At 44.7% G+C, this 12,858-nt stretch overlaps 1 protein-coding gene across 1 annotated transcript in view; it reads left to right on the top strand.

The window, feature by feature from the left end:
• LOC149337211 (uncharacterized) overlaps window positions 1-12,858 on the top strand; it is a 61,708-nt gene that overhangs the window by 16,141 nt on the left and 32,709 nt on the right. The window contains exons 2-5 of the mRNA XM_089554350.1: window positions 5,723-5,942; window positions 10,187-10,343; window positions 11,297-11,403; window positions 11,918-12,044. Of these exons, the coding sequence (XP_089410476.1) occupies window positions 5,723-5,942; window positions 10,187-10,343; window positions 11,297-11,403; window positions 11,918-12,044 (611 nt within the window). The remainder of the gene's footprint in view (window positions 1-5,722; window positions 5,943-10,186; window positions 10,344-11,296; window positions 11,404-11,917; window positions 12,045-12,858) is intronic.

Raw genomic sequence — 12,858 nt, forward strand, 5'->3', positions numbered from 1 at the left:
TTCACATTTTAAGCACAGACCTTTACTCTCCTTCGAAGTATTCCCCACTTGCAATAATACGCTTGTCGAATCTTTCATTCTATTTTTCAAAACATTGTTTAAATTCATCTTTTGTGATGCTTGACACTGCCTCCGTCGTTTTTTTCTTCACCTCAGGAACATCAGCGAAACGCTTTCCATTCACCTATTTTTTCATTCTAGGAAACAAAGAAAGTAGCACGGGGCAAGGTCGGGAGAGTATGAGGGTTGAGGAATAGGGGTCACGCCATTTTTGGTCCAAAATTGTCGTAGAGACAGGGCTGTGTGAGTAGGGGCATTGCCATGATGGAAAAACCAGTCACCCGACCGCCACAAATCTGGCCGCTTCCACCGCACACTGCTGCCCAATCTTTTCAAAACATCCAAGTAGAAAGCCTAGCTAACTGTCTGACCCTGCGGAACAAATTCTCAATGAACGACTCAACTCACGTCGAAAAAACAAATCAGCATTGTTTTGAGGTTTGGTTTCACCTGACGAGCTTTCTTGAGGCGAGGTGAATTTGAAGTTTTCCATTGGCATGGTTGTTGCTTTGATTCAGGATTCGATTCAGGAACACTTGAGTTGTCCCCACAGCATCGTCCTTGTACGTCTTTCTTAATATTTCAAGAGTTTCCATTCAACTTTTTCCGAGCAAAAATCAGAATTTCACAGGCGCACGCTGTGCACGAAAATCAGCCATTGCAAAAACGACGTTCACACAAAACAGTCGTCACTCTAAAACTCTGCCTAAACTAGTCTGACCTCCTTCAACGACGGCACTTGGCTTACTGACTCTGGAATGTTCGTTCTATGCGCTCCTAGTGTCAAAACGCGGTACCACAGAAGCTTTGCCGACCAAAAAATTTAGTCCGGTTTCTTTTGGGTACCCCCTCGTAGGTGAAACTTCATACATAAAACAGCGCGCAAGACGGGAGAAAAGAAGGATACTTGTGTTGTCTCCTTCTTTTGTCGCGTCTTTCGCGCTGTTTTAAGTACGACTCTATGCCACTTATTTCAAGACCCAGCTATTTTATCTCAATGGTTTCAAGTCCTCGGGAAAAGCTCGCACTCCGAACGCTTAATCCTCGAGTTTCGTTCGCACTTCAAAGTGGCGAAAGTTGAGGATCCGATTCCGTCAAGAGAAAACCAATATTGCCAATATCTCAGGCATTACTAATTTTATAATGTAAGCTTATTTTGAGAAATCTAAAAAAGATTAAACCTACAGACGGTGCAGTGCCGCAATTTACAATTTTGGATCTACTGTATAAACACCTCCGGCTTATGACTCCATTTCAGTAATTTGTAGTTGCTCGATATGTGAGCCCCTCTGACCCTGTAGCCTCAACTTTTGTATCATTTGGACGTTGGGACGGATGAAAATAGTGCTGAAACTGAGGTGGGCCTTACGAACTAATGCTTTGCTGCGTTGTATCAAAGCATATCTGGCACTCATATGTCTACAATAGATTTTGTATTTCTATAATCATCTCCTTCCGTACCGTGAACATTCCGTTGTTCGAAAAATAAGCACTATTGCTCATTAAAAAGAGCCCTTCCGTGAGACGCCGCCCCATGGGACCATGTACGTAAATAAGCGTTTAAAAACTATCCTCCATTCAGGGAAAAAGTGGAGCGTCTTGCGCTCAAACATTTTAAGGCGAAAGCCTTTAATGTCTCATCGTTGTAAGCAGCAGTTGTCGACAGAAATGTCACGCTTCTCAGTTGGTCAAAACGGTCGTGACGTCACAGTGCGCCAATTTCAATCGGGGCCAATTGTACTTAGGCTAGTAACCATGCAACCAATTGAAGAGATCATATAGTGATGCGCCAAGTGGGACTGAGCTTAGTTAATTGCTTAATTACCCAATTAGCCTAATTAACTTTGCTAGTCAGGCCATGTAAATAAATAAAACCGAGTAAGAAATTGGTCGAGCTTGGGAATCGAACCCCGGTCTTCGGAGTGCGAGACGAGCATGCTATCCACTCCGCCATGCCAGCTCGATGGTTTGGGATGAACAAAGGCGCGTCTAGTGAATACGGTGTCTTCGCTCACTGCCATCCTCCTGCCTTCCCTTCCGGCGAGGTGTAGGTGTCCACCGAGGTATGAGAGACATACATTTCCTTTCCTCAAAAAACAATTTACCAACGAGCGAGGCGTAGAACCGAATGGACGATAGGACTGCGTGGCAGCGTTGCAAGACGCTGTCGTGTTCCACTCTTAGAGGCGAAGCTTAACATCTTATCCACACATCAGTGACCACACTTTAGGTGTTCAACTCTCCAGGACCAACGAGCCCTGGTGACAAGAGCCCGGGCCGCCGCGGAGGCCACAGGGGTCCCGGACTAGGGATCCCTCCTAGTGATTGTGAGGGCCGGGCCCTTCAGGCACGGTCCAAGCAATACCTCTGTATATAGTAGAAATAAATGTTTTACACCACCACCACCACCCCCACCGCTGAATTTTGACGGGTGTCCACCGAGATATGTGAGACAGTTACTGCGTAATTTCCTTTCCTCAAAAACCGTTGCGTTCAAACGGCAACGCATCGCGCCGAATGGGTGGTGGCGTTCCGTAGACTCCCTGGCAGCGCTACAACACGCTGTCGCGTTCCACTCCTAAAGGCGAAGCTTAAGCGTCTTTAATTAGCAGTTAATCAGTATTCAGGCATTAATTAAACATTAATTAGTGATTTGTCATCACTTAGTAATTAGTACTCAATTACATGTGATGCCACCAGTGCCACAGAAGCAGTCAAAGTGGTGCGGAAAACGCTTTCGCCTCTACGCACTTTAGAAAGTCAAAGTGCCCCCTCAATTTTTTTTTTACCTCTCTCTCTCATTCCAGATACCTCGGCCGAGCCCACTTCGTCTCCAACAAGTAGAGTTGTATTACTCTTGCGGTGGAAGGGGGTGGAATTAGCACAGAGCTTTCGAATGGATTTTTGAAGAGAGCAGTTACTTTAGATTGTCTGATCAGTATATTCCTTAAGTTCTTCTGTGAATAAAACGTTTTGTTTAAATTTCAGGGCAGATTTCCATTATTCTGTAAGCTAGTATTTAAGTGTAGAGCGAGTAGTCCTGCCTTAGCAGCGAATCATGAAATACATTCTAACTTTATCCTCTACAGGCCGCACAATTTAAAGGTTATAAAAGATTGGCATTTATATTGCACTTCGTTGTTAATCAGAGTAGTACGATGTGGTGCCGAGATTTAACTCAGTAATTTTTTATAAAGTTTAATGTGAATATCGCCTCGTCTTTAAAAGAACATGGTTCCCTGATGTGCAGACAAAACTGTATTTTTCAGTGCCATTATTGTGATGAAAAGAAGGTGCACGTGAACGGCGTCACTATGACGAGCTTTATTGACCTAATTACAGCTCACACAAAATTGAACATGAAGGTCAAAATTCTTCTACTTCATTAACGCCTTCAAGATTTTAAAACCGCACCAGCTTTGAGAGTCCTATAGTGGAAAAGTTATTGACAGAGTTGCTGCAAATTGCCCTCAGAAAACTCATTTGCCGTCGATAGCTCGGGCGTAATTTGGTGACGTCAGAATGAGCAGTTCTTTTACAAAGTTCACGCAGCGAATTCAAACTGGTAAAGTCAGTACACAATCCCTTCATCTCTGTAGCTTTATTATCAGCAGTGATGCCTCACCTGTATTGGTTTTGCTACCTTGCAGACTCTCTCGACGGAAACATTTATGCTGCTTCGGCCCACTCAGCATGGCAGGTTCTTTTAGGCTTCTGGATATGTGCTGTAGTAAAAACAAGTGTTCGAAGCATAGTGGAGTTTCATCTTCTAGGATAATTATTGCTTCGAGGCGAACAGTGACACAGAGCGCCAAAAAATTGGCTGTGGTTTAGCTCTGGTTAAACATGGAGGATTGCGAAAGCAACATAGCCCTATTTTGTTGCATGAGCTACATTGCGCACAGTCTCACTGTTTTCTTGCACGACCATACTGCGCATGCCCGAGGAGCAAGTTACGTCACTACGCACAGCTAGCGTGCCTCACAATGACCGCCGATGGCCACTGGCTTCAGCGAGGCGCTTCTGGCACAGCCTTGTCAATGGCGGCAGCTCACATCTCTCTGTCTCATCACCCCCCGTACCTATAAGCACGCTTCAGGCGTCCACTAACCCAGGGAGCCATTATGTGCACTTCCTTTCCTTTAAATGATCGAAGTGTAAAACGTGCTCAATGCCAACACCTATGAATAGAACGAACGTCGACGCCCTATGGCTTCGGCGCCGCGTTTCTGGCACAACGTTGCCAATGCGAATACATGCAGCGCCCACTGTCCCTACCGCCACTTAGCTTAAAGCATGGTTGAGGTGTCCACTGTGCCATGATAGCAATTATGCGTCTCCGTCTTGTTCAGGTGTCCACTGAGATGTGGACACTTCGCCCTCACCTGAGGCTGCGTATATCCTGGCATAGCATAGTTAAGCCACAGCCAATTTTATATACACCACAAACCACGCAGATGGCGATGCGTAATCGCCACTGCGCATCAGGAAGGGAGAGAGAGAGGGAGAGAGAGACTGTCGGCGAGGCGATGGAGAGCGCGCGGCGGCGGCGGCTCCGGCGGCGGCCCCGGCGCAGCAACTGTGCGCCATGTGACGTCACCGGCTCCTCGCGCATCCAGAGCTCCGCGAAATGGCTCGGCGACTAGCGTAGTGTTGCTTTCACAGCAAAAACTTGACGTCGAATATCATGCAAAATCCAGCTGACGCAAGCACTAAGATTAGAGAATGCATTTTAAAGCGAAGATATTCTTTTTTTTTAAAGTGCATTGTCTTAACGTTGTTTCAATGACAGCTTTCGGAAACTCCCGAGAAGACAATAGCTATTTTTAGTCGCGTGCGATGATCTTCGAGATGCTGCATGCGACACGAAAAAAAATTAAGCCATGGTGAGGGCATCAAAAAAAAACGCAATGATACCTACTATGCTCTATTGGTAGTGATATTCTTATCTGAGCAAAAAAATTTGGATTTGTTTTTGCTGTTGAGTATTAGTGCCCGTGAATTTTTTTTCCTTTGTTGACATTTAATTATGATCTCGCTTTTTTTAACGTCACAGCGAAAAGAAATCAATCACGAAATTGGGATGGCATGTAATTTCTGGCGGCTTTCCTTTTTTAGTAAACATCTATCGCAGACAATGTGGTCCTAAATACGAAGAGCCCCAAAAAACAAATTTTAGATATTATTTATCGCACACGTTCATAAGTGTGCAAAAATGGCTAATAAATTGGACCTGTGAGAACTTTGAAAATACATCTGTAGTTCTCACTTTTTTTAACAGCGAAATTATTACTAAGGATGTCACTGAAATTGTTTGTTTTAAATTTATATGCCTGATTTCCAAAGAATGCCTCAGAAATCTTTGTATTCGTAATAAGAGGAGTGAGGGCTTTGGGCGCGCCCTTAAACATAACTATCATAATCATTACATTGTGTATGCCCAAGAAATTCTTGCGTCCATAACAAGCGGAATCAGGAATTTGGACGCGCCCTCAAACATAAGTATCAAAACCACTAGATCGTGTGCCTCATTTGTTGATGTAGGGTCTAAGGTTTTACCCCGCTATGCAGTATAAAACGATTCGACATATGAGCGGGGTTCTCATCAGTGACGTCCGGTTAACCTATTAAAGGCTCTATTTCTACCATTTTCATTCTGCAGTGAATGCGCAGGAATTAATCATCTGCACAATGAGCGACCACCAGATTCCAGAAAACATAAGGCTTCCGCCAGATGGTCTATGCTACATAGTTTTCTACGACTCGCTGTACAAGCCAGGCGGAAGCACACTCAGTGAGCCATTCGAAGCAAACTTCCAGGCCTTCCTTAACGCCACTGAGGAGTACCGAAATACTCAATTCGGGATCGGCTTTGACTACGGGTGAGTTCTTTGACTGCCGCGCAATGGCCCCTTTTCCCATACAGACTGTGAAACACTCCCCAATGTCGATGGACTCAGTATTATTGCATCATAAAAACGTGTATAAATCGCCGTTAGACAAGAAACAAAGGATGAAGGGGCAGTAGACGACCGCGATACTAAAATTGTAAAAATATAAGAGTCAAAGACGGAGTGTATCAAGAGATAGACGGAGGCTAATGTTGATGGAGCGTTCTCCGTGTACCTGTGACTGTCCGTGGTCAATGTGCCGTGGCGAAAAATAAAAAGAACAGCAACATCAAAGAGAACGCTGGGTGGCGGGCGTGCCGTTAACTTGGCATTGCTTTAGCCTTATTGTTTTTAAACTAACTGCTCTTCCGCCGACATATGAAGTCAGAGCCTACTAGCATTTATAACACACCCGCCGCCCAGAAGTGCTACTTGCACATCTGGGAAAAAAAATGGGCTCTGCATGATTGCACGTAAGCTCGCATATATGATTCCTCGGGAAAAAGTAAAAGACATCACACACCGTTGATGCGTTTCTTCACGTAGCGGGTGCATCTATTTCACTCGAGTGTTAGTTGCGGCATAAGGGGCTACCATAGCGTAAATAGGCTCCCAGCTTTATTTACACTTCTGGATAAACTAGTGCGTGCTTAAAATGGCCTACCCCGATTTTTTATAAAAGTAAGCATGCTGAAAGTAATCATGAAATTTAAATGTGGTACACAGTTTCTGCCGTGAGAAAGAGTCTGAAAGGTCTTTGCGCAACCGGCAATCAGGCTGAAACCTTCTGTATGCTTCTGCATGTTAAAACACAATTCCCCGCGCGACAAATACAATATTGCCGCGAATCTTTGTAGCATTTTTTGTTCTGTTTATTTGTTCATGCTTCAAGGCTGCCGGCACGCCGCTTTATCGCTTTGTTTCTGACGCAAGACGCGCCTAGAATTATCTCGATTGATCGCATCCAGGCGGAGCCGGCTCTAGTTTGCGCCAGAAGGTTCTAGTAACTTCCTAAGCTTTATCTCCAATGCTCGCTATCAGATTTACAGCGGCGGGCATTCTGTTCGACGACCGCCGAGCACGCTTGTTGCTACGCCGCCGCCGAGTGATTTGGTTCTCTACGGGCGCAAGTCAGCCCAAATAGAGAGTTCCGTTTCGTAGACGCCCTCGTTGTTTTCCTGTTCGCCGAACTGCAGTCACCACTACGTGATAATATAGTATAATTCATGTGCAGACACTGTTTTTAAGAGGTCAGGACGCACACTTAAGGTGGCCGAGTATCTCGCAGCGACCAGATGATCATACGAAGCTGCAAAATACGCGATATATAGGGGGCTTTTTCATGCGACTCCTTCCTGAATAAATTACTTAATTTGCTGGAATGAATTAGCTTTGTTCAGCGCAATTTCTTTTCCGACACCAAACTGTTTGCAGTACATTTAAAGCGTAAATCACCCGCTGAATTCGACATACACATATTGTTCCGAAGCTTGGTTTATGGGGTTTACCGTCCCTTAGCGACTCAGGCTATGGCGGAAGCCGTATTGAAGGATTCCGGAAATTTCCAGTTATCTAGTGACTAATTAGGGGGGGGGATTTTCCTTAGCCTTTGATATAAATGCACCCAACTCTTCCGTTTTCTCTCAATGTACGGTATTCTACCGTGCCACAGCGAACTTGGAAATAATATGGCACACCAAGTCATTATTCATTAATGAGGCCTTAATGTTGTCCAGTGACAACTGACATACGCTAATCCGGAATGGAAAGCCTTTTAAAATTAACCAGCCATCTTACCGGTTAGTACAACGGAGTATTGTATGAACTAATACGGAATAACTGAAAAGCCCATTCCCGAGGTGTGGAGTCTGCTGCAATGGCGCGGAGTTAAAGACGCATCATTTCTGAAGTGCTTTGCCCGAAGGGGGCTGGCGTCAGCAGATGTACTAAATTTGCGAGCTAAAGTACCAGTCATCACTGTGTCAAACTCAGCTTTCTGCACTTTGCGCCTTCTCGAGAAATTATCATGCCTTTTTTAGGCTACAGCAGGCGCCCTGTTCCGCGGTTGTAAAACACCAACCCTGTGCATCCCTAATAAGATTAAAATTTTTGGCAGATTATGTCGCGTCCAAGGTACCGCACCACACAAAGCCCCCAACCACAATAAAGATGCTCAATGAAACGTTGCGAGCTGTGTCGACAAACCAGCCAGCCAGTTTTGCACTCAGGAGAATGCGAAAGATAATCACTTGGAAGTGAAGCTTGGAGCAGCCCAGCAGTTTGCAGTAATACGTCACGTTCCTTTCCCTGTATCATATGTACGATAACCGTTGTTCATCATGGATCTGCTGAAGCCCTTCCAGCCCGGCGGGCTGCTGCTGTGAGACAATGGTGAAAGGACCTGATGCATACCGTTACAAACGCGTCTGAAAGGGCATGAAGCTTCGATATACAATCTCTTGAAAAATTGTCTTTGCTTCGAATCGCCATTAAGATGAATGTAAAGAATTCTTAAATCACTGGCAGTCTTTGGGAGCGAGTCTTCTCATATGAAATAAATAGTTCTTCACCTTTCGCAGCCATGCTACACTGATGCCGTTCAGGTCGTTGATTTACAAATGCAGGGCAGACGCTGTAGCGCACAAGATATGAACACGGACCTAGTATAAAAGCGAGGGGAGCGCTTTATTGGACGAAGAGTGTTGACTGCGCCAAAGCGCACCAAGCTCTAAGTCGCGGACAGGAAACATTCACGTTACCAATAAAGTTCTTTGAAAATACTATGCTTGTCCTGATCCCGCACTGCCCCTGTGTTCGTATTTTTTTTTTGCAATCCTCTGTCTTTCCTAAATATCCACTAACGCAGCCAGCTACAAGTGCATCTGTGCTGCGAATTGTTTTAGAATGAAACAGAAAGTTCAAAACTCGCTAGAGTCAAACATATGCAGGTATGTATACGTACCATAAACACACAATATACAAGCTTGCACACAGTTGGGTCTAAGTGTTTAAGCCCTGGAGCACCAGTCTGCATAAAACCAATATGCGCGATACGAAAGGGCAAAGAAGCTTTTTTAAGTGCCAACCAGAATCACAGACAACTGCGCCCCGTTATCCAGTGCAGTTACAAAGATCCAAGAAACAGGTTAAGGAATAAGACTTACTTTTATTCTTTTGACATGACCAGTGGTTCAAAAAAGGTTTAGTACACCATGAGGAAACAGCCCTTCGAGGAGATAGTTTTAATTTTTGACTTTCTTTCAACCTTGCGAGTACTAGGCGTGTACTGTTATATAGTTGTGAAGACACTTCAAAGTGCTGTTGGATCCAGTTGTACACAGTATTAACCACACAAGCCCCGCGACGTCTGAGATAAACGTCAGTAGGAGCGAAAAATGGGAGACTTGGTGAACGTTTAGCATATTTAAAGAGCACGAAGAAACGAATAATAAGAAGGAAACACGCACACAAACGAAGTGCAGACTATCAGCTGAATTTTTATTAGGAAATACTCCAGGTTATAAAGGCTTGACAGCCAATGGCGCGGGCGCACGAGTCATAGAAAACACGCGTAAAAAGCAAGAACAATTCAAAGGGCACGCATGCAATAACGTCATGAAGTTGCAACACTCCCGGCAAGATAATCTAAATCGATCGGGTGTAACGCCACCGACGGTGTGGGAGACACGGGGTGTGCGATATGGGGATCAGATATGCCTCTCTCATCTCCCGACTAAGGCGATTTTTATGTATGTGGATAACGTCGGTAGCCACCAACTCTAGAGAACATAGTGTTATTCTCTTTGCCACAGACCCGGCAAATGAAGGACAACATTTCAGGAAGCCGACAAGGCCCCTAGCTACCGCTGTTCTCAAAGACGACGTTGAGGCACCTTCCCGTCTACCCAAACTTAACTAAGACGAACGTTGAGGCACATTCGCGTGCACCCATACTAAACTGTTCCACACGATCACGATACTTTTGTAGTGGTATCGAGCTGTACATGAGCCAGACGCTCAAATATGCTAAATATCGGAATCCTACTTATGAGTGTGGAAATCCTGGCGACTTGTTCATGTTTGTAGCTTTTTACGCAGCAGGACGACACACAAGCACCTTAAGTCTTCCCTAGCCATTGTTCGTTCTAACCCTTTATAAGTCGTCTTCGTTCTTTTTGCGGTCTGTTCTGCTTGCTATTATTACGTCGTTCTTTTTTACATTTTTTTTCTCACAGGCTGCGCAAAAACACTACGGCTGTCATTACTTATAATGAAACAAAGACGCTGTTGAACACGCTTTGGTTCAAGCGCATTTTTCACTACGGCCACCTTAATACTCCAAGTTTCGATGTCGAGCTCAGCGATATGGCGGATTTGATAAAAAGTGTACGGGTAAGTTTCCCGGCTCGCGTGCAATTTCTTGCTCATGAAGCCACTACGCAAACTATCGCCTCCTTGACACGTACATTTTCAGGGACACTCTTTACCGAAAACAACCGGTTCCCGCCATTTTGAAGTAAAAGGCGGTTTAACATAGCATCTGTGACCACTGTACTAAACAACGAGATCAAAGCATTCATTTCATTTGTGAAATCTGCCGGTAATGTTGAGCCCGTATTTATCATGTTCCTGTTTACTGGCAGATAAAAATTCTGTTTCCAGTTATTATGGTGTGCCTGTAATTAGAACGCGCACTCTCTAAATACGGCCAAAAACTAGTTTGCTTTCTTATTTATTCACTAGACATGGCTTCCCCACCTGAGCACAATTAGACATATTCAAACCCGACCGCAGAATCCGCAGCCGCTGTGCGACGCGAAACTACAAAGTCAATTTTCTCACTTTCCAGTGCATGGCATTAAGACCAGGGTTGTGTGTTCGGTCTTTGCCCTGGAACAGCGCAGACCTCACACTCGATCGGAAACGTTGCCGTCGCACATATTACTAGACTAATAATCAGACAACGTAGCTGATATCGTTTGGTTTTTGGTTTATTAGGGTTTAACATCCCAAAGCGACTTAGGCTATGAGGGACGCCGTAGTGAAGGGCTCCGGAAATTTTGACCACATGGGGTTATTAACGTGCACTGACAGCACACTGTACACGGGGCTCTAGAATTTCACCTCCATCAAAATTCGGCCGCCGCGACCGGGATTGAACCCGCCACTTTCGGATCAGCAGGCTGCAGTCGAGTGCCGTAAACACTGAGCCACCGGGGCGGGTTGTACCTCATACCATCCATACATGACATGTCAGCTCCCGTAACCCTGCCCATACTGAGAAAACAGAAATAAGACGGGAGGGAAGTTGACTCCTAGCGATTTTTACTTGTATTTTCCCACAGGCTATTGCCTCCTTGATGAGCGACATGGGCAAGGGATTGTTGATGACAGCAGTCGCACTACCAGTCCTCAATGCAGATGTTGCCGACTTCATCGTGGAGCAGTTGAGGTGAGAGCGAATAATCTCGATCAAATTCCGCGACTTCGTCTTCTCGAAGGCAGAAGAAATCATTTGGAGATCTCCTCCAATGTGGAATGCCCTTGTTTATTTAGTTAGCGACACAGGGTGAACACTGCCTAGTCGTTTGCTGGGTGAAGAATTAGGTGCGAACGCTGCCGGGGCTGCATCCATTACACGTCGAAATGGGCTTAGTAAACTGACACCCTCTGAATACTTTTACTCCATCAGTAATTTATCATTTACGTAAACACTGTTATTATTTGTAAAAGGCATAAAGTTTGGTAAAATCAGCTGCTGTTAAGCAGACTTACTCTAATTTATATCATGTGTAAGAGGGAGATAAAATTTAGGCTATTGAGAGCAAAGGAGAAGAGGTCGACCAGAAGAAAATGTACCCTATTCTGGGATTAAACACGGAGAAGGTGAAGGGAGGAGAAGGGGAGAGCGAATGCAGGTGTGGATCTTATAACACAATAAATTTTGAAATGTCGTTTCGGCACAGGAAGGCCCCGGTGGGTTATCTGATTGGCTTGGCACACCAGGTGGCCGAGGACAAGAAGAATCCCAACTGCCTCATGATGCCACCATCATTCGTGGAGAGCCCCAGCAATGATTACCCACTTTCACTGGTATGTCGTCGAATGTCAGGGGAATCCTTTCTTTTGAATATAGTTTTTTCAGCTTCCTTAGACATTTGGAATGAGATGCGAGTCTATTGGGATAGCGCTACTTGCTCCTGAACAAGAAACGGCATTCAGCGCAGCGTGACAAGTTCTAACAACTTTTGTTGTTCCTATCAGAAGGCCATTCCGTGCCCACGAACACTTGTACATAGGAAATTCCTAACGTACATGCAATAAGCGTTTTTCTCCCTTTCTGGAGCGGTTAGGCAGCATTCCGTTCATTTTAGCGCAATATTTCTGCGCTGCATATTAGATTTTTTTTAGGCACCGCGCAACGCAATCAAGTCAGTCAGCACATTCAGTGCCCCTTTATATGCAACAATTTGTTCCTTTCTAAAATGATTTAATATATTGAATTTTTAGACAGTCTAGGGTTGCATTTTGTAATATATAGATTTGTTGCATACCATTAGGACACCGCATTGAAATTTGAATAAAGTTGATGGGCGCTGCGTATATATCGGATTGTTTACTAAAGTAGCTCGCAGGTTATTTATTTTAGGTTAGTCCCAGTAATAGCTCATCAACCCTAAGAGGATAGCGTCTGCACTTTCTTTTTCATAAAAAAAAAATTAGCAAAGCCGAGCAAACAGCTACATTTTTCTGCACACTGTACTGCAAAAATGGCTTGCTTTCGCTGCCCCGCTCGCTGCACTGCATTGTTGTGTTTCACTTTCGGCTTCTTCACGAGTGAAGTGCATACCACTTGTTACATAATTTCTGGTCAGCCACATTGTGCCGCAACTCAGGACGTTTAAGT

The sequence above is a fragment of the Amblyomma mixtum genome, chromosome 7 (assembly GCF_055824585.1).
Source record: "Amblyomma mixtum isolate Tamu chromosome 7, ASM5582458v1, whole genome shotgun sequence".
NCBI lineage: Eukaryota > Metazoa > Arthropoda > Arachnida > Ixodida > Ixodidae > Amblyomma > Amblyomma mixtum.